Below are 24,815 nucleotides of genomic sequence, written 5' to 3' on the forward strand. Positions count from 1 at the left end.
GGTTAGGGGTGAATACACTTAACTTTTCTCCCCACCTTTACACGTTGGGGGCGGGTGGCTCCACTGCCGGTTGGCCTGACATTGAGCCCGTGCAGGCCCCTCCATTTCATAACCCCGATTACAAACAAAGCTGACCACATCGTTGAGGTTAAAGCCATTTCCCACCGTGCGACCATATATGGGACTTCCTGGATGGCCACAGCTGATGGCTGAGGAGAGAGTGAAAATTATAAATACATACATGCATTAAGTTTCACATTACTTGTTTAGCATTACTCAACATTGTGTAATACTAATTAGCAATCAGCAGTTCACAACACAATGCCCAAAAATAAACTGGCATTTTTGTCTGAATGCCCTGTTGTTAGTTTTGTCTGTTAACAGGTTTTTATATTTGTCTAAACTGGGCCTTTCTGCAGAAAAAGAGTGGATACAGGCAAGAAAATGTTTGACATCAAGAGACAGAGACTGTGAAAAGTTGGAAAGTGTCTTGGCCAGACAAACTGTAGAGAACAGGCTAATTGACGTCCCTGCGTATCTCTCAATTTGATTAAATAAATTAACTCGAGGCTATTTGAACCTAAAGTCTAAGTTATCTGCAGATACTTTGATAGCATCTTGGCTAACTTTTGTCTAGTTTTAAGCTGCTGTAAGTGGGTGCTGTTTTAAGAATAAGACATGTCATGTTTGTGTCTGTGATGAAAAAGTTGTAACTTGCTCCTTATTTGAATCATGTGACTCTACAGTTCGTGTTTTTGTGAGTGCTTTGACTTTTCATTTTCTCATTTAGTTACAAAAATCCAATCTATTATGATTTTGTCATGATTTGATCCAACAAAGGAACAGATGACAAAGATCAGACCTGAGATGACTTCATAGATCATTGTATAAAATAAATATCACAAGCACATATTTGGGCCAAATAAGTATGCCCCTCTCAGAGTCAGTCATAAATATTTATGAGGATCTCAGACAGCAGAGAGGTGCTTGCCGGCACCCCAATTCAGGGTCATTATTTTGTAAGATATTAGGTCTCGCCATCTCCATTGTTAGTATTAAGTGTCCTCTGTTTGCCATTGTGCATCATAATTATGCATCCTGTTAACTCCTTCACCGGGGTTACTTAGAAGTTTGTATGTGTCCGCTGCCCTCAGTGTTGCTGACGCCGGCCTTCTGATGTTTGTGTAAACAGGCAGTTTGCAGTTACCGCCTGCCCCTCTCATCTGCCTCTCAATCTCCCTCTTTTAGATTCAATGTTTTACCATGCAGACGGAGGAGGTGAGAGGGAGTATGGGAAATGATGTATAAAACATAAGAATTTAAGATAGCAGTAGAGATGGGGGTGAAAAAATGAGCAGCATGGTCTCTATTTTTACTTAATCAGTGAAAATCAGAAGTTTGTTTACTCTCCTAAGATATGAATTTATCTGACACCTTTAGCATGCCCTCCAACTACACACAAACACTGACAGACATCCTACGTCATCTGTCTTTGTTTGCCAAACAAGAGCCTCTCATCTCTGTAATTACAGTATAATTTGCCAGTAAAATAAATCCCCCCAATAAAGTACCCCAATAAAAAACAGCATAGGAGAGAAAAACAGACGCATATGTCATTTTTCAACTGCAGACACACATAGGCATGTAAAACCAGAACAGACAAATCTTCTAAGAGAAATTTTACCTCATATTTGTTGTAAGGGTTTTGTTCAAAAAAGTAGGGGGAAAAAGTACACTGTGGACACTACGTCACCACCATCATCTTTAAAACAAGGCTCTAAATTAGGCAACAAACAGGCTGTCTCTTCTGGTAAACTGCATCCATGTACTTGGCTTGTGATGGCACTCATCACCACCACCTTACCCGTGCCAGACTGCTGCAACATTCAGGACACTCATACCAAGTAATTTTAGAATATTTTCACAGTAGCCTGGACATGTCAGAGCCTTGTCTTTTATCCTCCAGCACAGCTTTTTATCTCACCTAGACCATGCTGACAGTTGGACCCTGTGGCCCTTTGTATAGGACTGCTGGGTTGAATCTAAAGAACCTCAGGACTGCATGCATACAGCAACAAATGAATAAGTCACTGAATAAAAGCCTCCTGCTGGCTGTACTGAATATGGGATCACTTCGCAAGAAAATGTTTATTTCTCTTCTTTGATTTTAGACTTATCTGCTTTTGAATAACATTTGGCTAGGGTTATAAGCTTGAGAAGACAGACTCCCTTGGTGAGAGCTTGGTTTCTCTTCTTAGAGTTAAAATGAAAGACAGTTTGTTAAATATACAAGGTATGTTGAAAATACAACCATTTCCCACATGATTTCCTAATCAAAAGTAATGATTACGTATGTGAAACACAACAGAGTGGTAGAGGACCTGATAAATTATTTTCCAAGACGTCACCTGACTCAGTTTTTGAATGCTACCATTTGGGGGATAGATTGTATGTAAGATGTAAGCACTCTGAAAATCAATGTCTTAAAGAAATGGTTGATTTGGAAGATACGATAGCCTAGGTTCAGATAAGAAAGAAAATTAATTGGAGGACGGAAGACGGTTCTGTTGAGCTGGTTTCAGCATCAAACATGTTTGTTCTTAAGCATTACTGGTCTAATGATGTTAGAAAAGACACAGAGAGGGGGACGCTGTATTTTGCCTTGTTTGTTTATGAAAAACACTTTATGCAACACAGTTCAGGTATCAATTTTCTTGTCCACCTTTTCTAAGGGCTCCAGATTTTTACAATCATCTTTGATAAGCTCTTCCATTAGCAAAGAAAGCCATGTAACCTTCCCCCCTGAAAACCACTTATTGGACCACTTTAAGTAGTTTCACTTTTGTTCTTGAAGATTGTTAAGGTTGTTTTTTTTCTGAAACCAAAGCAGTTCTCCACTTTCAGGCTGATTTATTTAGCTAAATCAGGCCTCAATCTTGATGCCTCCAAATGCCAATTCCACTAAAACACCTTACAAATACCATACCACATAGTAAATCTTAATTTGTCAAACATAAGGCCCTTTTCATTTGTGTGCCTCCAGAGTGATTTGTGAGATGTATGATATTGATTCCTCCACTCCACAGGCCAATAAAATATTCAAACCTCAAATACTGATAACTTGATGAAAACCTCAAGCGGGAGTTGCCCGTATTTAAAATGACATCAATATCTGTAGGTGTTATTTAGCAAACAGGGAAAGTATCAATACACTCTGACCTCAAACATTTGAGTGCAATTTCTATATTTATCATTGTCATGCACACAGAAGAAATGTGACACTCAAAGACTATGTTTGAATCCAAGAAGCTGTTACCCTGAATGCTCTTGGCATAAACAGGGCAGAAGGTGGAGCGTATTGAAATTTGGGTCGTTCATCCATCTACAAATAACAAAATGAAATACTTGCAAGACAAAGTGTAAAGCTGTCAGGAAGGCAGGAAGAACAGAACAGCTTGGGCTAGTTATTAAATCTGTAGAAGACTGAGATGGTAGAATAAAATGAGTAAATACAAGTATGCAAGTATCTTGACAAATTTGATGGGATTTTGATGAAGAAAGTAATCACTCAAAAAAAAAAGAAAAAAAAGAGAAGCATTTTCACAGAAAAGTCTGACTTGCTGTTTACACGGTAACTGTGGCTGCAGCCTTTCAGAAAAACTCCACTCTGGTGGCCGTTTTCAAAAGCAGGGTTGTAGGTCGGCTAAACGGCCTCTCAGTCTGTTTTTGGGGGTGTCTCCCAAATGACAAGAAGATATATTTCTTTTATAATATGTTTACAAGATATTTCAACAGCGTTTACATTTGTTTGCAACTTGGTTGCCTGTAGGGATGGGTACCTTTCACATTTGAAACGATACGGTACCGTTGCCTGGCAATCGGTACCGGTAGTCATTTTCGGTACTTTTTTGTGTTTCTGTGGTAAAAAATACCAATTTGTTTAGTAATAAAATAAATATTTTTTTTGACTACACATACTTATTCCTAATTAAATTACCTTGTAATGCTGTGTTCATGTCCAGCATGGAAAACTGGCTACCCTTCCACTACCTCACAGTAACAAGTATGCATTTAGGTACCTAAACATGGTACCTTTTGATTTTACATGAACCGGTACCCAGTACTTTTGACAGAATTCGGTCGGTACCTATAAAAGTACCTAATCCTAGTTGGTACCCATCCCTAGTTGCGTGTCAGGAACAAAACATTTTATCTATTGACTTTTTTGCCAACACTATTTGTAGTGTGTAAAGAAACTGCAACAATGTGCAGTTTTTGTGCAGCTACGTAGCTCCCTCTTGCGTCATCTGTTCTCTGCCATGTTTAGTTTGCATCCTGCGCTCTATGGGTACAGTAGATAACTCGTTCAACAGCAAAGTTGACAGTACTCAGGGTCAAGTCTGCATCAGCACTCACGTCCCTATGTGTCTTTCATGAGACTGTTGCTAAACTATACTGTAGTTTTCTGGATAAAATACGATAGCACTATTAAAAGTCTCTGTCCCCATTTTTTCCTGGTTTATTGTTTGCACTTGTTTATGGGACACAGCCAAGGTTTTAGATGGAAAATAAGAGGTACTCAAAGTGCTTCAGGTGTCCTTCAGTGCCAAATTTTGCTGTGTTTGTATACAATTTACAAGCAAAAACAAAAACATTTAAATATATCTTTTGCCTTGCTTTATGAATTGATGAAACCTTATAAAAAGTTTGCACATTGATATTTTCATATGCTGAAAAAGCAGGAAAAAAAAAGCTAAAATAAAAAATCTTAAATAATTTTAAAAGAAAACAAAAACACCATGAATCAATTGCATAACCATTTGACCATGTTTCCTATTGATACTTTCACTGAACTCAAATGCTGACCAGTTTGGGGTTGTTGAGTAGAAATTTATACTTGATACTATGATTGAGTTTAGTAAATAGTCGGTGTGAATCTGTAGTTACTGATTTTGAGAACTTCCTCCAACCAAGTGTCCAAGTTGTCAAATCTGATCTTGAGAAGAAGGAGCTCATGCTGCTTCATTTTCTTGAAATAAACGTCCACATTTTTTTAATGTCTAAGAGACAGTTTATCTGGATAATTCTTTCAAATAACTAACAAGTATATTTTTATAGTTATCTTTTTGACTTAATTTCTGATTCTTCTTGGGTTTTGAATTGCTGTGTGTGGTGGTTTCTTTGCAGCTGTGTTGTGCTGCTGCCCATGTTGCTCGGGGCACTCTTAAAAAGCTATTTTTAAACTCAATGAGACCCTGCTCCAGCTTAGATAATGGTTAAATAAATAATCAAATCGAAGAGTGGGCTTTCAGTGTTTCTCTTACGTATACAGACAGGCAGCTGTCCAGACCACTGGTTGTCCTGGAGACAGATCCGAACCGATGAGCCTATTAGTCGAAAGCCGGGCAGACACTGATACACGACCGTATCTCGGTAACCAAAGTTCTCCCCAATCACCTGGCCGTTCACGATGCCTTCAGGGATGCCACAGTGACCGGCTGAAAGACACAGATGAAGAAACAGACAAATCAGAACACGTGAGACACTTTTATGGTTAAACATATTTCTTGACAACACCTTTATCCAAAGCTACTTTCCGTATTTATACCAAACTTGCATCTTTAACTATGTTTACCTATTATCTAGAGGCTTTTCTTTTTGTCTTCTGTACCTACCTCCAAAACAAGCCCTTGGACTTAATCAAAATCCTCTATTAACCTTGCATTTGGATTTTTCCCTGGGTTATTATTAGGGATACAAGGACAATATCAGCAAAACAAAAACATTTTAATCAGGGCTGGGAGTTTTAAACAAGCCCTGCAGATTGAACAGAGAGTCCTTTGCCTTTTTTTGTAATATTCAAAAGTTAAACACCAGCTGGAACCCTTTGCTTGGTTGTAAAAGTAGGCAGGTGCAGCTTAAAATCAAGTTTATCCTGCAAATGAAATATGAGACAATACCAACATGGGAATAAAGGATGATGGATGTTGATGGAGCAGAAAAATTTTGGATACAAGTGGAGAGTGACTTACAGGGAGAGGTTTAAAATCATATCCATGGAAAAAAGGGAAATTACCTGGAAACAGCTAACAAATATGGATCCTGAACCACTGTACTCTGTGATCACACTCATTATCTCTGCCTGATGCACAGTGCTAACATGAGAGTATTTGGTGAGTGGAGAGGAATGTGTACTTTCCTCAAAGAGTCTGGATTGAGTATTGATTTCATTCTTTACAGTAGATAAAACCTACACTTTGGCCCTGGTGTCAGCATTTGCTAACACTTTCAAAGAAAGCCAGAAAGGTGTGAGAGAAGGGGAAGAGAAAAGGTTGCCTAACATCACCTTTGTCATTTCACGCTGTCTTTGAAGTGTTGATTACTGGAGTTAAAGGGCATGCTTCAAGTAAGATACACTTTACTTTCCTGAATGTGTTGCAGAAACTTATGTGTTGAGGTAAGGACATTAGTTAGCACCTATACAGGGTAGACCCATTTTCAGTGAATTGACATGCAAAGACCTTACAATGAAAAATGAGTCGAAAGCGAAAGAAAAACTGCACAAATACATGAAAATAAGCTTTGGTTTGAATTAAAAATCAAGAATATCTCAATAGTCTTAGCTTTGGTGCAGGCATAATACACAAAAGTAAGCTCAAAATGTGAGCTTACTTTGCAGAAGTTTGCATTTTAAAAGAAAGAAAAAGAAGTAAAGACAATTATGTTTTGAAGGATCAAAACTGTTATGAAACTGGAATGCTGTTTATAGCACATTTTTAGAGCACTATTCGTTCCTTTTTGACAGAATGATGCCTCCTCATCAGTCTAGGTTAAGTGTCATTGAAGATTTTTCCTTTGAAAATGCAGCACAAATCTGCCTCAGACTGTATAATATTCTGGGAGGCAATGTTTTTACTCAGGCTTCATGAGAAAGTGACAGCACCGTGTCATAACATCTGTTAACTCTGGCTGGCACACTGACAGTAAAAAAGTAGCTGGGTTTTTTGGCCTGTATATAAATATATAAAAAGAACATTCAAACTGAAAGCACAGCAGAAGCGTCTTTGTGATATTCTTGCTTGTGAGGTGGTAGAGGCTGAAGGGGAGCAGCTGTGCAGCTGGACAAAAGGTTGAGGGTATGCACACCTCCTACCTCTGATACCTGTCCTCATTAGATTGAGCTGAGAAACCCTGCAAACTTCTGTAACTGTCGACCTTTATGTGAATGTGAGTGGGTGTGTGTGCTACAGTAAAATATATAACCTGAGCTCTAAATTTGAGCCAGGAAAGGACATAGAGAGTATAGAGTATGTAATGTATACTGCTCATTGAATGCATTATTAATTTTTAGAGGCCCCTTACCTAAACACCGTGTTTCAGTTCCACTCCACAGCCCAGATGACAGGCACTCTCTGACAGCTGACCCCACCAGCATGAAGCCGGCATCGCAGGTAAAGATGGCCGTAGCGCCAAACGTTGTCTGAGTACCAATCTTCTTTCCATTGGGTGGAGATGGCAGCTCACCGCAGGATATAACTGAAACGCACAAGCAGACACAGGCAATTTAAAAGCACTTGTGCACCAATTTAGCAGCAAGTTAATTTGAGGAGCTGGCAGAGCTTGTTGCTTTCAGTGAGGAAAGCTACCGGCCCTGGCAAGCTGTTAATCACACAATTTTAGAGCCAATTTTTATTTCTACATCATCACAAATGACAGAAAATGACAGTACATTTCAAAATGTCATAAAATTTTCTGAGAAAAATGACATTAATTGAAAATGTCAGGTAATATTAGGATAGTAAGAAAAATAACAAATACATGTTGACGGCAAGTCTTTCAGGTTGGGACATGTATTCCAAGAACGGATTTAACAACTTATATAACTGACTCAGCTGACATGAGTTTCAGTACACTTGACTGAAATAAAATTAAAAAGCTTATTAAAAAACATGAAGAAATTAAAGCTGCAAGCAGCGTTAGACGGGTCCTCAGGCTCCTGCCGGTTTTCCCTCCAATGTGTCCAACAAATTGAGATGAACATTTTGGCGTTTGTTTCATCTCTCTACGACATTCCTAGCCCCAGTTAGGGCTGTTTTGGTGTGTGTAGGCTGGAAGTGAGCCTTATGGCTCTGAGAGAATATTATGGGATGTCAGGGAGTCAGTTGATACCATGGCAACGTATCCTCTGCTATGCTGAATGACATCACCAGCTGTATGCTTGGAATTCTAATTAGCGTGACACTAGTGTGATCAGAGTGAAGAGGTGGAGTTTATCAGCCATCTAATGTAAAGAAATCCTCACAGAGTCCACAATTTTACCCCAATCTGTGTCAAAAATATCGTGTTGATAGGAATTTTTGTCAGGAATCCATTTTTGGCATTTTTAAAGCTGTACGAGTTTTACTTCTTTCTCTAGAAGCCCTAATGAGTCACAACACCGGTGGAAGAGTGCTCAAAATGGATTTTGTATTTTAGAGAAATGGCCTAACTACTTGTCCTGTAGGTCACAATGTTGGCTCAATCTGTGTAAAAATATCATATGGTTGTAGGGAATTTTGTCAGGAATCCAACCATGTAATTTTTAAAGCTCTATGACTTTTAGTTTTTTGTCTAGAGGCCCAAATGCGGCACTAGTAGAAGTACTAGTAGTGAGTGTTTTGACCTGAAATCTGTTCTCCTCATCTGCTAACATGGAGAAATCCTAAATTGGCCAAAAGCGGTCGGCGACTTTGAGGGCTCGCCATTCGAAAACCGGGCCCGAAACAACAACTTCCCCCACAACTTTTGTAGAGCAGGGTCTGGTCTGTCATGTGATGGTAGTCTCAAACCTGTACCATTTTTGGTTTGAGAGGAGAAAATTTTTGCAGAAAGGTTTAAAAAAAATTTTTTTTTATTTTGGCGGGCAAATTGCCGGCTTCCTGTTGGAGATAGGTCCAGGGTAGCAGCATATGATTTTTGCGTCTCGATTACACGAGCGTTTTGGTGTCGGTTTCATCTCTCTACGACATTCCTAGCCCGAGCTAGGGCCCTTAGCGTGTGCCTAGGTGGCGCTATTGAGCATATTATGGGATGTCAGGGGATAATTTTTTCATTTTATCAAATTTTCGGACTTGCAGAATGTGTGTGCCGATTTTGGTGAGTTTTTGAGGACGTTTAGGGGGTCTAATTCCAGTTCTCGCGTAGGAGGGAATAATAATAAGAAAAAAATTAAAGCTGCAAGCAGCATTAGACGGGTCCTCGGGCTCCTGCCGGTTTTCCCTCCAATGTGTCCAACAAAATGAGACAAACATTTCAGTGTTTGTTTCATCTCTCTACGACATTCCTAGCCCCAGTTAGGGCTGTTTTGCTGTGCATAGGTGGAAGTGAGCCTACTGGCTCTGAGAGAATATTATGGGATGTCAGGGAGTCAGTTGATACCATGGAAACGTATCCTCTGCTATGCTGAATGACATCACCACCTGCATGCTTGGAATTCTAATTAGCGTGACACGAGTGTGACTTGAGGCAGGAGGGAGTTTTTATCAGGCATCTTATGTAAAGAAATCCTCACAGAGTCCACAATTTTACCCCAATCTGTGTCAAAATATCATATTTGATAGTAGAACTTGTGAGGAATCCATTTTTGGCATTTTTAAAGCTGTACGAGTTATACTTTTTTCTCTAGAAGCCCTAATGTGTCACAACACCGGTGGAAAAGTGCTCAAAATGGATTTTGTTATTTTAGAGACATGTCTGAACTACTTGTCCTGTAGGCCACAATGTTTGCTTAATCTGTGTAAAAATATCATATGGTTGTAGGAAAATTTGTCAGGAATCCAACCATGTAATTTGTAAAGCTCTATGACTTTTAGTTTTTTGTCTAGAGGCCCAAATGCGGCACTAGTAGAAGTACTAGTAGTGAGAGTTTTGACCTGAAATCTTTTCTCCTCATCTGCTAACATGGAGAAATCCTAAATTGGCCAAAAGCGGTCGGCGACTTTGAGGGCTCGCCATTCGAAAACCGGGCCCGAAACAACAACTTCCCCCACAACTTTTGTAGAGCAGGGTCTGGTCTGTCATGTGATGGTAGTCTCAAACCTGTACCATTTTTGGTTTTAGAGGAGAAAATTTTTGCAGAAAGGTTTAAAAAAATTTTTTTTTTATTTTGGCGGGCAAATTGCCGGCTTCCTGTTGGAGATAGGTCCAGGGTAGCAGCGTATGATTTTTGCGTCTCGATGACACGAGCGTTTTGGTGTTGGTTTCATCTCTCTACGACATTCCTAGCCCGAGCTAGGGCCCTTAGCGTCTGCCTAGGTGGCGCTATTGAGCTTATTATGGGATGTCGGGGGTCATGTTTGGTATTAAACGAAAATTTTGGGCGCATAGAACATGTGTGCCAATTTTGGTGAGTTTTTGAATATGTTTAGGGGTTCTAATAAGCAATTCACTGGAGGACGGAATAATAAGAAAAAAGAAACGCAGCAGGAACAATAGTGTCCTCCGCCTTCGGCGGAGGACACCTTCTAGCCCTGCTAGAAGGTGCCCTCTGCTCAGGCCGAGGACCCTAAAAAAAGAAACGAACGAAAAACAATAGTGCCCTCGGCCTTCGGCCGAGGGCACCTTCTAGCTCTTGCTAGAAGGTGCCCCGGCTCAGGCCGAGGACCCTAAAAAAAAGAAAAACCAATATAGCTGTTCTTTCAAAAATGCTAACTTGAAACATCATGGGGTTACGTTGCTCTAAAGGGCTGTTGTGCCCTGAAACATTGTGATTGTAACCAAAAACATGCAGGACTGCTATTCAAATCTGAAGAAAAATCTCATGGATCCTTTAGGGCATCATTTAAGTTCGTATAATTTAGTGTTAAGCTGTGTAATAAGTAGCAGTTACAAGGCCAGGTGTGCTGCTGTGGTGTTGAAGTTGAGTCTTTGTTAAACCACAATTTGCCTCACTGCATATGTTAGCACACATGTGATGGTAGCACTCAGTTTACAAATGTAAATTAATTTGATGTACATATTTTTCTTATTCCTCCTCACATCTGTTCGTCTGACTGCTCATATAGTCAGTGCCAAGGATAGCATCAGGCTGCATGATGGACATTTCTTGGCTGACAGATCTGGTATGAATACTGATTTTTTTAAGTGCATGTGTTTAGATTCTTAATGTTGTCTCTATAGCAAATAGCACAGTATATGGATATAAGAAAATATACATAGTTTGTGAATGTCACATGAGTACTTAAATTATCTGTTACTAACCCTGACAGTGCGGTCTCTCATTCCTCCAGCTCCACACCCCATTGGATAAGCACTGGATATGGGCGGGGCCCAGTCTGTAGTAACCAGGGTCACAGGTGAACACAATTCTTGTTCTGTATTCGTAGTGGGAGCCATTGACAATCCTCCAGCGACCGTGTTCCAGAGAAAACGACCCAATGCTGGGACACACCACCACTACAGAGGGAAAGAAAGACAGCGCTTTTAGCTCTACAATCACTGTGTCCAATTATGAACAGACATTAAGCCATAATGACTCAGTTTTTGCATCAATGTACCAGCAGAGGATGTCTGCCACTCGTAGATGAAGTTATTTCTCTACAGCTCAGAAGGAGATGGCTATTTTTTCCTTTTATTTAAAAAAAATTGCAGTGTTGGAACCTCATTGAAGGAGTGTATTTACATCCACAGTGTGTTTACATTTGTGGGTAAGTGTATCCAAACTGAACTGACGTTCACTGAATGTGTTACTAACCAGAGCACCGAGGGATCTTGTTGTGGTTGCTCCACGTTCCATCAGGCTGACAGATGGCTGACGTCAGTTCCTTGCTGGACAGTCTGTACCCGTCGTTACAAAAATAGGAAACTCTTGTTCCAACGGAGTAGTCAGCTGTTAAAACGCCGCCATTTATAGGAGCCTTGGGTGGCCCGCATGAGACAGCTTGGGGAGGACAGATACACAGTGGTTATGAGAACAACATACAAACAGACGCCCACGGGAGCCCTAATGCACACTTGTGTCTGGCAGGTGGGCAGATTTGATGTTTACTTTGTTTGAAATGTTCTGGGGATTAAGAGAGTGTATGTATATTTGTAAAAAAAGCTTTAATATGCTCCTCAATGAAGCCATCAAACTGAAAATATACCATAAAAGGAGGTTTGATCTCTGGTTCCAATCAGCTCTAACAAAAATGCGGCTGAACAGGCTGCTCCGCCGTCCACAGTGGTTTTTAAGTAGACAGCGCACCGCACCGTGTAATTACAGAGTGTCGACAAGCTGCTATACATCCTTCATTTGACTTTCAATGGCAGCTATATGCAGAGCCTTACTCTGTTGTTTGATGTATGAGTTAAGATACCTCCATGTACAGCATTAAACAATCATGTAGTCCGCAGTGTATCCAGGAAAATACATTTAAAGGAAAAGGAAGACAGAGAGGGAAGGCAATTATGAGGAAATTATAGTAATTTATTACCACTCACATGTTCCATTTCCTCCCCTAAATGGGTTTCAATTATATTTGGCATACGTATCGTGTTAGCCTCTTCATTTGAACAATGCAGCTTCTATTTTACTGAGTAAAATTTGGGGAAGAATAAAGAGCAATCAATGCCTAAAAGGATAGGAAAATGGTTTAGAGCTGCAGTATCAGCCGCAGCATCACATGAAGCTCTGTTTTCTACTCTAACCTAAACTGGTTGGGAAAATCACCCACATTGGCTTAGCATAACGAAGTATAAATCATTTAATACTCATAAAAGCAAACAGACCTTGACACGCAGGTACAGGAGAGTTCCACGCGTGGTAGCCAAGTGGCGTGCGGCGGCAAGTTGCTGTGGCATTGCCAATGAGGCGGTATCCACGGTCACAGGCCCAGCGTACCACGCTGTTCACATGACCGCCACTCTGGGAGGAGATGGAGCCGTGAAGCGGGGAGTCTGGTGTGGAGCAGTACAGGGCTGAAGAGGAGGAAACATAAATAAAAGAAACATTGAGAAGGCTTCACAGATGGTGATTTACTGTCACTAAAACAGCAACCAGCAGTTATCAGTCATATCACAGCTTTGCTTATTTTCATCAACATACAGGCCTTTATTTGCAACATGACTACAGGAGATGTCTCATGCAGTTGTTCAGTATTGTCACTGCCAAGTCATACATGCAGTATTTCAGGAACAGTTCCCTCTAGGTTCATCAAATTGTTCGTATTATGACTGTTTTTCATCTACATCATAAACGTTTTCATAATACTATAAGAGACTCAGTTATAACTTATTGCATAAAACAATTTTTTAATCCAAAAATCCCAATTTGGCTTTGATTATGTACTTCAAACAATCCTGCTGACAAAAAACAGACAAAGGATGGTGTCTTTGATTTAAATACCCAAACAGAATAATTATCAAACTAGAGGAAGGAATAATCTGTAAATGGGAATAATCATGTTGTACCTTTCAGCCATATAAAATCTGACTAGCTCGAATAATGGAAAACAAAATAAATGACAAGCCCCTACAGGCACACAACTCTGAACAAAGTCATAGAATTACATAACGTTTTCACATCAATACGCATTAATCCATTACACCAGACAATACTGGCAGCAGCTGGTAAAACTTAAGGGAATCCTGCTGTAAATGCCAACAACTTGGCAACAACTTCATTATTGTCTAAGTTTGTCTGTTAATTATTCATTATTGGCATTTCACAGCTTCTGCTGTCTGTTGTAGTAAATACAGGTTCTTTTACAACAGACTTTTATCTACTCCCTATCTCTTTTACGTTCTCATATCCTAGTTTATCAGTAGCATTTTTATTTTGCCTCTTAGTAATAGTATATAAATACAGGCCTGGGTCCAGTTGGAAGTTGACTCGGGCAAGTTGCCTGGTCTGTAACTCTTCAATTTGACGAGGACCCAAAAATAAGTTTTTAACTGGCCTTATGCATTAGTGATAAGGCTCTTTTATACGTCCCCATGGTGTGCCACTGGCTCAGTATCATCTGTATGCTGGATTTTTTTAAGCTCAGGGGTTAGAGAGGGAGTTTAGCTGCTTTTACTCTGTTTTTTCTCAGTTGGAAGTACAGGAGCAATGCCAGGAATGTTTTGTACAGTTGTCAAACATAAAGCACTCTAAAATAGCTAATGAAAGTTTAAAAATGATGGCCAGTAAAAGGCTGGTATCACACAACCAGCGTGAGTGTTTTGATGTTGGCTGTTCACCATTGAGTAACAACAAGATTAATGGTTTTAAGTAAAGTAAGTCCAAATAAATTAAGACCTTTTCCATTCTGAATCATGGACTCATTTATAAACTTAAAAACAAATTTTGATCTCCTTATAATGAGACAGTAATTTCTAGGGATTTTAAGCACAGAATGGCTTGGTTTCTAAGGTTGTGGCAGGATTATACACTGACCTCTCTGCGCGTGTGAACATAATAATATCTTAATGAAGTTGAACCCTGATATTAGTTGGCTTGCAACATGTGTTTAACAATCCTTGCAAATGTTCACATTAATCACAGCTTACAGAGAAGGTTACTGAGTGTCAGAGCCCTGGGAGGCTTTTTTTTTTGGTTATTATTCAACGTATAATTCATCATCGAGAGTGGCAGTGTTTTAAAGGTTGAAGACGCAGCCCTCATGACTAGAAGGTGTGGAGGGGAACACAAACTGAACAGGTAGAACTGTTACTTCCCCTCCCCCTTTGTCAAAAAGACGCCCTTGAATGAAACACTCAAGCCTCATTACCCAAGTGAAGGTGCTTAATGCCCAACAGTCAAAAATTAATCTTAGCAGGCCCAGGTGGGAGATAGTCTGAATATGAAGAGTGCCATGAAAACAGCATCTGTGCTTGTGAGGCTTCTGAAATCTGATAACACACTTCAAGAGACAGACAGACAGAAGAGAAGCTAAATCTTAGCTTGACATTGCCGTTTCTCAAATTTTACTGATATTATGAAAACAATCAACGATAAAAATCTTTCTCTGCTTTTACCCAGAATGTTGTTTTTCTTTCTGTCTGTCTCTGTTCACCTGTCCTACTCCCATGCATTGTGTTTAGATAGAGTAGTAGTAAAATAAAGTTGGGATACATACTTTGGTACTCACCAACATAACGGATCTTGAAGCCCCTCTTGTTTGTGCCATGATCTGAAGACCAGCGAACCAAGAATTGATGACCAGAGGTTGTGAGGTTAAAGGGCGCTGGCAGGTCTCCGCTCAGCGTTGCTAGAGTGGGACTGTTGGGTGTTGGACCTGAGCAGGATCAGAACAATGTGGGTGGGAAAAGTGAAAAGGGCAAATAAAAAAAAAGGAAACACAAGAAGTTACAACAATGCTGTGGTTTGTTCGATTTTGTTATCTCACAGTTTGCTGGTGAATCCATTTTTCCTGTGTTAGTTAAGTTTAGACCCATTTAAGGTTTAAAACAGAATATGTTTTCAAATGTGTTATTTTTTTACCATCAAAAATCTCCAACACGTCAAACTCTCTCTCAGTATGGAAACTTTCAAAGGTGATGGTGACGTTGTATCCTTTCTCCACTGTGACACTCCATGAACACATCTGTAGGTTGGGGTAGCTTTCAGGCCAGCCGGGGCTCAAAATGACACCTGATGAGTCATAACGCACATCATGTGCGGGGCATTGAACTGTGGACGGCAAACACAAGGAGAAAAAAAAGCAAGAATAAGCAAAGTTAAAGAAAAAAACAACAACAAAAAAAACAATATATCTGATCCAAAAGATGATAGAAACATTTGTTATTTACAATATCTCTTAAAACACATTTAGCTAAAAACCCACCTTGGCATGTAGGAGGTGCTGCATCCATCTGCAGTCTTTCTCCCAGACGACATGTCAGAATCTCACTGCCAACCAGAGTGAATCCAGGTTGGCATCTGTACCTGATGATGTCACCTGGATACAGAATGAGGGGGAAATGGTTCAAAGAAAGCTGTTAAAAGGACCTAAGTGTACAGCTTATGTACCAAGGGATTAGATAATTTAAAAAAAAGGACTCTTATTATAAAGTGTCCTAAACTTCCAACTACAAGGTTTCAGAACATCATATGCATGGTTTTTACTTCACTATAAATACTTTATGAGCTATTCCACAAGGCACATACTTTACATTCTAAAACCTGAAATCTAAGCAAGTGTTTTTGCCTTATTTTGTTAAAAAATGTCTAATTTCAAGATATTAACAGACATAAATGAAGCCTAAATTGCTTGCAAATAGGAGAAAAAGAGGTTCTTGTATGAACACATTATTCTTGCCTCCAGAAACTTCACATATTTGAATAATTGCCTCATTATTCAATCTAATAAGATTTTTTTATATATTAAAAAATAAGACAAACAATTGCTAAGATTAGTTTTTACAGTGTACTCCAATTAGCCTAGAAAACAGAATAACAGTTATGTATAAATGTGGATTTAAATTAATCAAACTACACAAAGGAGACAAAATAGGTTTAGTTCATTACAACTTTAAGAACTGTTCAAGTTTCATCATTCACACCTATAATTTATCCCAGAAAGTATAAAATTAAAATGTAAATATTTTACAATAGGAGTGTTTGACTTTTGGTACCCTAAGTAAATCAACCCCAGTAATACTTAACTATCATTTTAAAAGATCATTGTACAGAAATTTATACCCAATTCTCCTTCCCTCCCATCCTCGTTGGACAGTCAGAAATTCAAACTAAGTTTAACACTTTAATTCAAGATTACAAAAAGTAGGTTTTAAAGTGTTACTTGCAATTCATCCCTCTATAATAATCTCAATAATGCTACTTTTCTTCAGTGTTAGCTATAATATAAACACTGACAACATAGAACCTTTGTATTCTATATATAAAATGCACACAAGTAATTCAAAAGTGAATTTCCACTGAAAGTAGTATGAATGTATTCACACAGTTGATTATAGAAGTATGAGGAATCTTATGGTATGATAGAGTGCATGCAGAAGGTGATTTTGCTCTTATTTTTGGATCTGGAAAGTTATAAGTTTTAAGTTTGCCTCCTTCATCAAACTGACACATCTAGGTTCACTGCAGGCAGACAAACAGACAGCTCACCTATCTCCAACTCGCCGTCCTCCATCAGCATGTCAGCGTTGGGCACCTCTGGAGGAGGCTGGCAAACTCTTAATTGGTAGGCTAGGAGAGCAGACACAGCAGAGGAGAGGAGAGAGGACAAAAAGAGGGCAATTATATAAGAATGTGTGAGAGGAAATGTGGTCGTTGGAAACACAGCATACGCTTCGTCAGTGAGAATGTTTAAAGGAAACCCGCTGTTCTGACTTCCCTAATGTGTAATCTTCCACTTATCTGTGCCTGCAACAACTCTCCTGTGAGTTGTGTTGAGACACTTTTAGAAAACCAAATAGTGGCATGATCTGATTTTCATTTAGTCTGTAGCTGTTTCAGTTTAACTTCACTTTTTTGAGTTCAGATGGTCGGGTCAGGTTACACAGATACAACACAGCTTTGAATCATAAAAAGGAACCGACTTCAGAGCTACTGAGCTGAAGGCTGTAATCGATATTACTGCATGACCATAGATCACTGGCTAACAGAGAGAGGGAGAGTGCAGATGGACGAGGAGATGAGGGGGAATAAGAGAGAGGGAGAGATGGAGGAAGAGCTGAGGGCTGTAAGTCAGGATGAAATTGACTATGAAAATGAGACCTGCCAATAGTATCTGCTGCTCTCATGCATATCAAAGCCCTGTGGTCTGGTGTGTGTGTGTGTGTGTGTGTGTGTGTGTGTGTGTGTGTGTGTGTGTGTGTGTGTGTGTGTGTGTGTGTGTGTGTGTGTGTGTGCAGATGCAGCAGCTGTGTGTGCTCCTGTGCGTGAGAGGAGAGGTTCAGTGTGAGCAGCCATTGATCTCTCTCTAAGCTCCGAGACCATTTTTTATTGCTACTCTCACATTCATGTCACATCTGCTTTCTTAGTCTCACGTCCATGACAACATTATCCGACTGCTATAGTCTCTATCTCTATCTCTGTCTCGGTCTCGAAGCCAGTGGCATTCTTGACCTGGAGATAAACAAATAGGATGAAAGTGACGCAAAGCAACATCCATGGACAGTGGATTGATGTTTCCTTCAGGCTTTGTTTGGCATTTCAAGCCAAAAAGTGCATTTCACGGCTGCCTCAGATGCAAACAGTGACATTTTGAATTGAAGGAGTGAAAGCTTGATATTGACCCTTATGTGACAGATCCCTGGTAAAGAAAATTCTACTTCTTCTGGAATTATCATTTACTTACTGTCTTATAAACAGAAGTGACACTATAATTCTAACAAGCACCGCTACACGTGTCCTCCCCCTCTCCCTCTTATCTGACTCCACTCGTCGCTCTGCGCTGCATCAACTTCAATAAAGCTGAAATTGAAAATAAACTTGAATCCATCAGATGGTACTGTTCTTGTGTAAGTGTGACAGCTGACAGTTAAAATCTGCAAACAGAAATTCATTAGCGACGTGACACCTGCCTGGAAAAAGGGAAGTCGGCTCAGAAAAACAACTTGACGTGTTTTCGCTAAAGAGCACTGAAGAGGAAGTTTTAAGAGAAGCAAATATAAGCTTCATGAAGGAGAGGGCGGATGATATAAATGTGTTTATGCTTATGTGTTTGAGAGACAGAGGTGGGTAGGAGGGTTTAGACAAAGTGACAGCTCATTTGAAGGGTAAAGAAAGTACATACACTGAGACTCATTAGAAGCCATTCTGTCAAATTAAAACTCAAAAGGGAACTTTTCAGGAACTTAATGCTCATGAGAAAGATGACTTTAAGCTGTCTGGTGCAATAAAACCTTTTTGGTAGGGAGCTTTATGATGCCTCACAGAAGGTTAAATTGAAGCTATTTTCTTTCTTTTCTATAGTAAATAATTCATAACACTATCAAGCTTTCTTCAACTCTTTGGGCTCTAATTTTGTGGTGCAGAGCAGGGGGTGCAAGCCTGGCGCAACCCGTGCAGTGTTAATTTCGTGCGGCGCACCGCCATGCGCTGCCAATTTGGCAATTTGGTAGACCGCCTGCCCAGAGATGGGTGTGACGGCGCGCCAGGGGGAGTTGACGGCGCACCAGGGGGAGGTGTCAGCAGATTCATGTTGGCGCAGTGACAATTTCGTGCCACAAAAGTGCACTGAAAGCTCGCCAGCTCCAACCTGGTCTATCCTCGGCGCAAGGCGAGAGCGCACCCCACGCAGCTGTAATTTGGTGACAGGCGCACATGTGCGCACATGTCAACAAAGCCTCAGAGGCAGGTTTCCAGAGTGTCAGGCACATTTTAATGCAATAAACAATCACAGCAATCACTATTTAATATAACCGTCTGAACCGGCATATACATTTGTATCTATATTGACTGTCCTATCACATCTGATGTCAGATTAAAGCCGTTTGTCATAATGGAAAGTTAATTTGACGGCAGCTGGAAGTTTGATGCACATCTTACAAGTAAACAATAAACAGCCTTAACATCTGATACTGAGTATATATCTGGTTCTCTCATTTCATTTAATTCAAAGAAAAGAGGGAGAGAAAAGACAAATGTCACTCAGGATTTACCCGTGATTTCCTATATTTCTCTGTTTTAGTCTTTATTTTTAACCTGATCTAAAAAGATGGAGTACATTATTGTAAGGAGGATGAGGCGGAGACACTGGGAGAGTATACAGTATATCACCAAAGGTTCTGCTATTTGGCGATGACAAACCAGGAGTGCAGGTGGATCAAGAGTATTCTAAATGGATAAGCCAGCTGTGTAACTGCCTCTTTATTTTGTACTCCTATTAATGACAAAGGAACAGATGAAATCTGTCCCAGGAGCTGGCCCACACGGTGACGCGCTTCATGTCCTCTGATGCGCCCCGCTGTCCATTGTCCTGCTGCAGGTACAGCAGCTCTGACTGTCTCCGCTATACCGGGTCTTTCCAGCACACTGTTTCCACGGTGCTGGGGATCACTCAGACCAATCAGACGCAGCGCCTCAGCCACAGGGCATTTAAAGGCGAGTAGAGGCGCTCATTTGATTGGTGAAAAACAGCGCTCGGCTGTGCTTTTCTCCTCCCTCTCTGCCATTTGCGCGGAGGGAGGCGTGGACTCACACCTCTGCGCTCCTCTGCGCCTTGACTGCGCCTCTCTTTGCACTGCAGGAAACTTGCAAAGTGCGCCGGTCCCACCCTGTCTGCGCGGCGAAGGCCGGCGCAGGGCAGGTGCGCCTGCGCTTGCGCCTGGTCTGCGAAATTAGAGCCCTTTAAGTTAAAAAGGAGACACATTCATGACAACCTGAGGTTGATGTTTCCACTTTTTAGTAGATGGCTAGGAATAGAAATACTGTATGAATGTGGGGAATCAGGAAGGCAAAACAAGGCCAATAAAGGAACGTTTGTAGTTTTCAGCTTTAGTAGTTGAGAAAAAACAATGGCAAAGTTTAAAGACAACAACAAAGAATTGAGATAAAATGAATAAGCAAACTGAGAACACCACAAAACCTGAAATCTATAAAAAATGTCTTGCTAGAAATATTAAATAGGTTTAAAAATTTGAAATGATAATTTTTTCTGGACTTGCCAGAAGATCAGCCTAGTTGGAAATGTTTTACGTAAAACAAGACAAACTATTGATCAATTTCAGGTGCTATAGAGAAGGACGGAGTCTAGCTTTACAGCTCTTTTAGTGACTACGACAAGTTTGATGAGTGTATAATATGGCAGCATGATCCATAATTTCCTTGCAAAATAAATGGCTCAAACTTTCCTGATCGTATCATTAAGAATCTCTAGATAACTGGGTGTGTTCAACAAACTAAACTCTCACTCTTTTGTTTTTAATTTACTCCACTTTGAATCAATCACAACAATATTATGGAAAGAGCACTGAGAGGGTGGTTTTCCTGGAGACTGTGTAATGTTAATGCCTACAGCATCTGTCTGAGGACATAAAAAAGATTACTGGTCGAAACAATGCTGGCAAGACAAGGTTTGTGTTCACATTCAGGTTGAGTTTAACATTAATGAAGCTTTTGGCCAAAAAGAAAGACAAAGCGAGACAACATTTTGAAAAGAAAACAGTCTCATATTGTTCCCAATTTTACTCAATCAATTCTTGTATTTTGTTGGAGTGGTCTAGGTCCTGTTCCATGAAGTTCGCCCCTGCACAGGTGGCCTGGGTTCAAATCCAGCCCGTGACCTCTTTCCCACATGTCACTTTCCACTCTCGCTCTGTTTCCTCCTCGATCCAATTACAGGCATAAAAAGCTCCAAAAATAAATTAAAAAAATGTTATTTGTTTCAATGTATATATAAATATATAACCAGTACTCCCTCTGTTCTCTTCTATTGTAAGTAGAGGGTGAGGAAATATAGATTGGACAGTAAATCATCATCCTGACCTATGGGATGCAGCTATTGATATACCAGGGCTGAATATCAATGCTGTAGTCAAAGAAATATGGTGCTTTAAATGAATTCCTCTGCCAGTTTGACACACTGCGTCACTACTTCACGACTCCTTCAGTGGTGCTAATGACATGAATGAGGCAAGGCAATGAGCAGCAGTTACTGTAATTGGCCAAAGAAAGAGTTGACAGATGCATAATCCCAGAGGAAGACGGCGGGATGTCATTTGGCTGTGACAAGGAGCTAAGAAATGTGCAAACCACTTTCAAAACTAGAGAGAAGAAGGAAAAAAAGCTATTCTCGCTGGTTTGATGAGATGAGAGGAAAGTCAGGGATGTACTCCCCTCTCCAGAGTTAAACTAATCTGAGATAGATGGACTTCATGACCTGTGGAGTCCTGCTGGATAATTACCGACCGTTTTATGGACAACAATTGGGAAGTGCATTACTACCTGCTACAAACTTGTATGATGAACAAGACTTGCTTGTACAACAAAAGTTTTTATAAGAGGCTAAGAAGGAGAGTCAAAAAGACCCAACTGTAGCTGTTTCAAGTTTATTTCTTAAAGGTTAAGCATTACATTTGAAGAGTTTCACTAAAGCAAGTTGATTATTTTCATACTGCACTTTAAACTGGTTAAATGTTTAATGCCTTTTAGTGAAGGGAACATATATTTCTTCAATAATCTACCTGCTGTTATACACGTCTAAAATTTCTTCACACACCAAAACATACAAATATTTTCCTTTTATATTATCTATAATCATATTACTGCATTAACACTGTCATATTGGCTTAAATATCGTAACCTTTGTGACTCAAATTGAGAAACAAACACTCAAGCTTTGTCTGTACAAACCTTTCCTTTGTTTAACGAACCAATGTCATCTAAAAGTACTTCTCTTCTAACAGCTGCATTTGTACACCTCGTGTGATGCCTGTAAAGTAATTAGTCTGCTTGTCTCGAGCCATCACTGTACCTTATATTCCTCACACATTTACTGCAGTAGAAAATTACCATTTTCCACAGAAAGTAAGTGGTGTATTTTTTTTTATAAAACCAAGCAAAGCAGAACTAACAAGAGGGCTTCAATGTCATCCAACTTGAGTCACACGTCTAAAATTTCCACAAGTACTAAATGATTCATTTGAAAGGCTGACAGCTTTAATGTACAGCAACTGCATGATAAAAAGAAGGAGAAATGTCATTTAAAAATATCTCTGTACAATCACAAAGAAGGTCTGAATGATACGGTTATAGAAATGTTGGCAGACTTCAGAGTTTAAAAGTCCAAAGAGGGCTTTTCTGCAAACAAAACCAACCTGGTTAGTAAAAATAAAAGTATCAATAGAGCCAGTGTGACTAATGTATCATTATTGTAGAAGGCTGTAGCAAAAAAAAGTTGTATTGGAGGTCCAAACTCCATGAGTCAGATGCAGTCAGAGGCAGCAGGTCTGAGTGGGATGTAATGAGGAAGAAGCTGAAAAGTGTCTGAGACAACAAACAGATCAATGCTTTCACTGCTGCAAAAGCTAACGGTAACTTTCCAGATTCACCACTTTAAACCAACTTTAACAACAGTTAATGAAAGTGATATGTTTTTCTTTTTCTTTTTCTGTTTGCACTAACTATGGGAAAGTGAAAAGTGTTGTCAGTGTCTCACCGTGGTAGCTTAAGACAAAGAAACCAGCTCCCGAAAAGTCTGAGTGGAATTTGATCAGGATGATGTTGGAGGTTGAGTAGACCGACTCCAACGCAGTGTTCCCGCTGAACTGACCAATCTGGGGTGATGATTGATCCGGGCCGTCCCTACAGAAAGAGTACAGACACATAAAGAAAGATGGAGTTACTGAAGGGGGGCACTCAGAGACTAAAAACCCATAAATGGATGCACTTGATCTTTCTTTACAGAACAATGGCAGAGAGGAGTCAACCTAAAACATAATTTGAATAAGTTATTGCAGTCATCTCTGACAGTTCAATGGCTATTTGTGATCAGGAAATGATTTCTTCGAGGCTAGAAACAAAGATGAAAGAGGCTTGATGATATTTATGGGACAAAACGAGGAGCTGCTCCATTGACTGCGAATGGAGTTGGGTATTGTGTGACAAAGTGCCCTGAGTGATTGTGCATGGCTATGGGCTCATCTTCCTTTTAAAAACAATCCAAAGTAGAATGTCACAAAGCTCATTTAGACAGGGAAGCGTCACAAACCTCTCTAACAAAAGAGCACTTCCTTTTTTGTCTCTTGACAACAACATGGTTTTTTAAGCCCTGGCTCTTCTCTTCTAGCTTTGGGATGCACAACTTCATAAATATTGATTGAACTGTCGTCAGATCATAAGAATAACAAATGTGAATCCTGTTGTGGACTTGGCTTTAGCTCAGCCACTAATAGCAGCCTGGCATTCATGAAAAGTTAAACAATTTTCACTGAAGGCAGACAGGAAGTTATCTGTCATCTGGCAGGTCAGCCTCTCTGAGCAAAGTCACGAGCATATTTCATCTTTAATGCCAGAGCCACCAGCTGTCAGACTGGAACCGACCAATGGCAGACTCATTATCTGTGATTAGAAAAAATCATCATGAAGTTAAATGAAATGATTATTTCCTGCTGTTAAGTGTTTTTGGATGAGGGCAATTATACCTGTCAGGTTGCGTAAGGAATGATTCTCGTCTCTGATTCACATTGAAAGGTTCACAGTCATCAGAGTTGATTCATTCATTACTTCTTAGTGCTGATTACTGCTGCGGCTAACAATCGCTAACATTAATGGGAATATTGAGGTAACAAATGCAGGGTATGAGCCGCTGTCACATACAAGATAAGAAGGTAGAGCTTTTGTCGTCCCTTAGAAAGTAGTTGGGCTCAGTTTAGGATAAAAGTTTGAAATAGCGCCAGTATGATCAATATGATTAGAATGAAAAGTGGTGTTTAAATGTGTACAAATTCAAAAATGTCGTTATACCATCATGTCCATGGTTCCTAATAGTAATGCCCTATTTTTCATAAAAGACTTTTTGACCTATACTGCAGCCAGTCACCAGGGGGAGCAGTTTTTTCGGCGACCTCACTTTGAACCAAGCAAGATGTCACCCACATTTTTACAGCCTATGAACTGGATTGAGATAAATAGAGAAGTGGCAAAACAGACATGGCAGAAAAATGGCAACCGCAACTATAAATGAATGAATTTAAAAATAAATAAATAATTAAAAAACAAAAAAAACAAAAAAAAAAAAACAGAAAGATTGAAAAAAAAAAGCTGATAACAATGCTTGAAACATGCCCAAAATTGGCAACAATAGCTACAATAATAACAATTAAAGCTGCGAGCAGCGTTGAACGGGCCTTCGCCCTGTGTGCGCCAGTCGGAGCGTGTCGCAGCCGCCACATGTGCTTGCCCAATC

The 24,815-nt window shown here is 39.9% G+C and overlaps 1 protein-coding gene across 3 annotated transcripts in view; it reads right to left on the bottom strand.

The window, feature by feature from the left end:
* Positions 1 to 24,815, bottom strand: part of LOC141802585 (CUB and sushi domain-containing protein 3-like) — a 448,333-nt gene that overhangs the window by 26,961 nt on the left and 396,557 nt on the right. For 2 of the 3 annotated variants that reach the window (XM_074686127.1, XM_074686129.1), the window contains exons 46-56: positions 23,067 to 23,212; positions 17,069 to 17,149; positions 15,786 to 15,899; positions 15,443 to 15,631; positions 15,078 to 15,236; positions 12,748 to 12,936; positions 11,732 to 11,917; positions 11,239 to 11,433; positions 7,363 to 7,536; positions 5,325 to 5,498; positions 36 to 209 (exon numbers count right to left, since the gene is read on the bottom strand). In XM_074686127.1, coding sequence (XP_074542228.1) covers positions 36 to 209; positions 5,325 to 5,498; positions 7,363 to 7,536; positions 11,239 to 11,433; positions 11,732 to 11,917; positions 12,748 to 12,936; positions 15,078 to 15,236; positions 15,443 to 15,631; positions 15,786 to 15,899; positions 17,069 to 17,149; positions 23,067 to 23,212 — 1,781 coding nt within the window. The remainder of the gene's footprint in view (positions 1 to 35; positions 210 to 5,324; positions 5,499 to 7,362; positions 7,537 to 11,238; positions 11,434 to 11,731; positions 11,918 to 12,747; positions 12,937 to 15,077; positions 15,237 to 15,442; positions 15,632 to 15,785; positions 15,900 to 17,068; positions 17,150 to 23,066; positions 23,213 to 24,815) is intronic. The other variant, XM_074686128.1, reaches the window with a different exon arrangement.

The sequence above is a fragment of the Halichoeres trimaculatus genome, unplaced genomic scaffold, assembly GCF_033239565.1.
Source record: "Halichoeres trimaculatus isolate MK-OKI-2021-1 unplaced genomic scaffold, fHalTri1.1 fHalTri1_scaffold_14, whole genome shotgun sequence".
Taxonomy (NCBI): domain Eukaryota; kingdom Metazoa; phylum Chordata; class Actinopteri; order Labriformes; family Labridae; genus Halichoeres; species Halichoeres trimaculatus.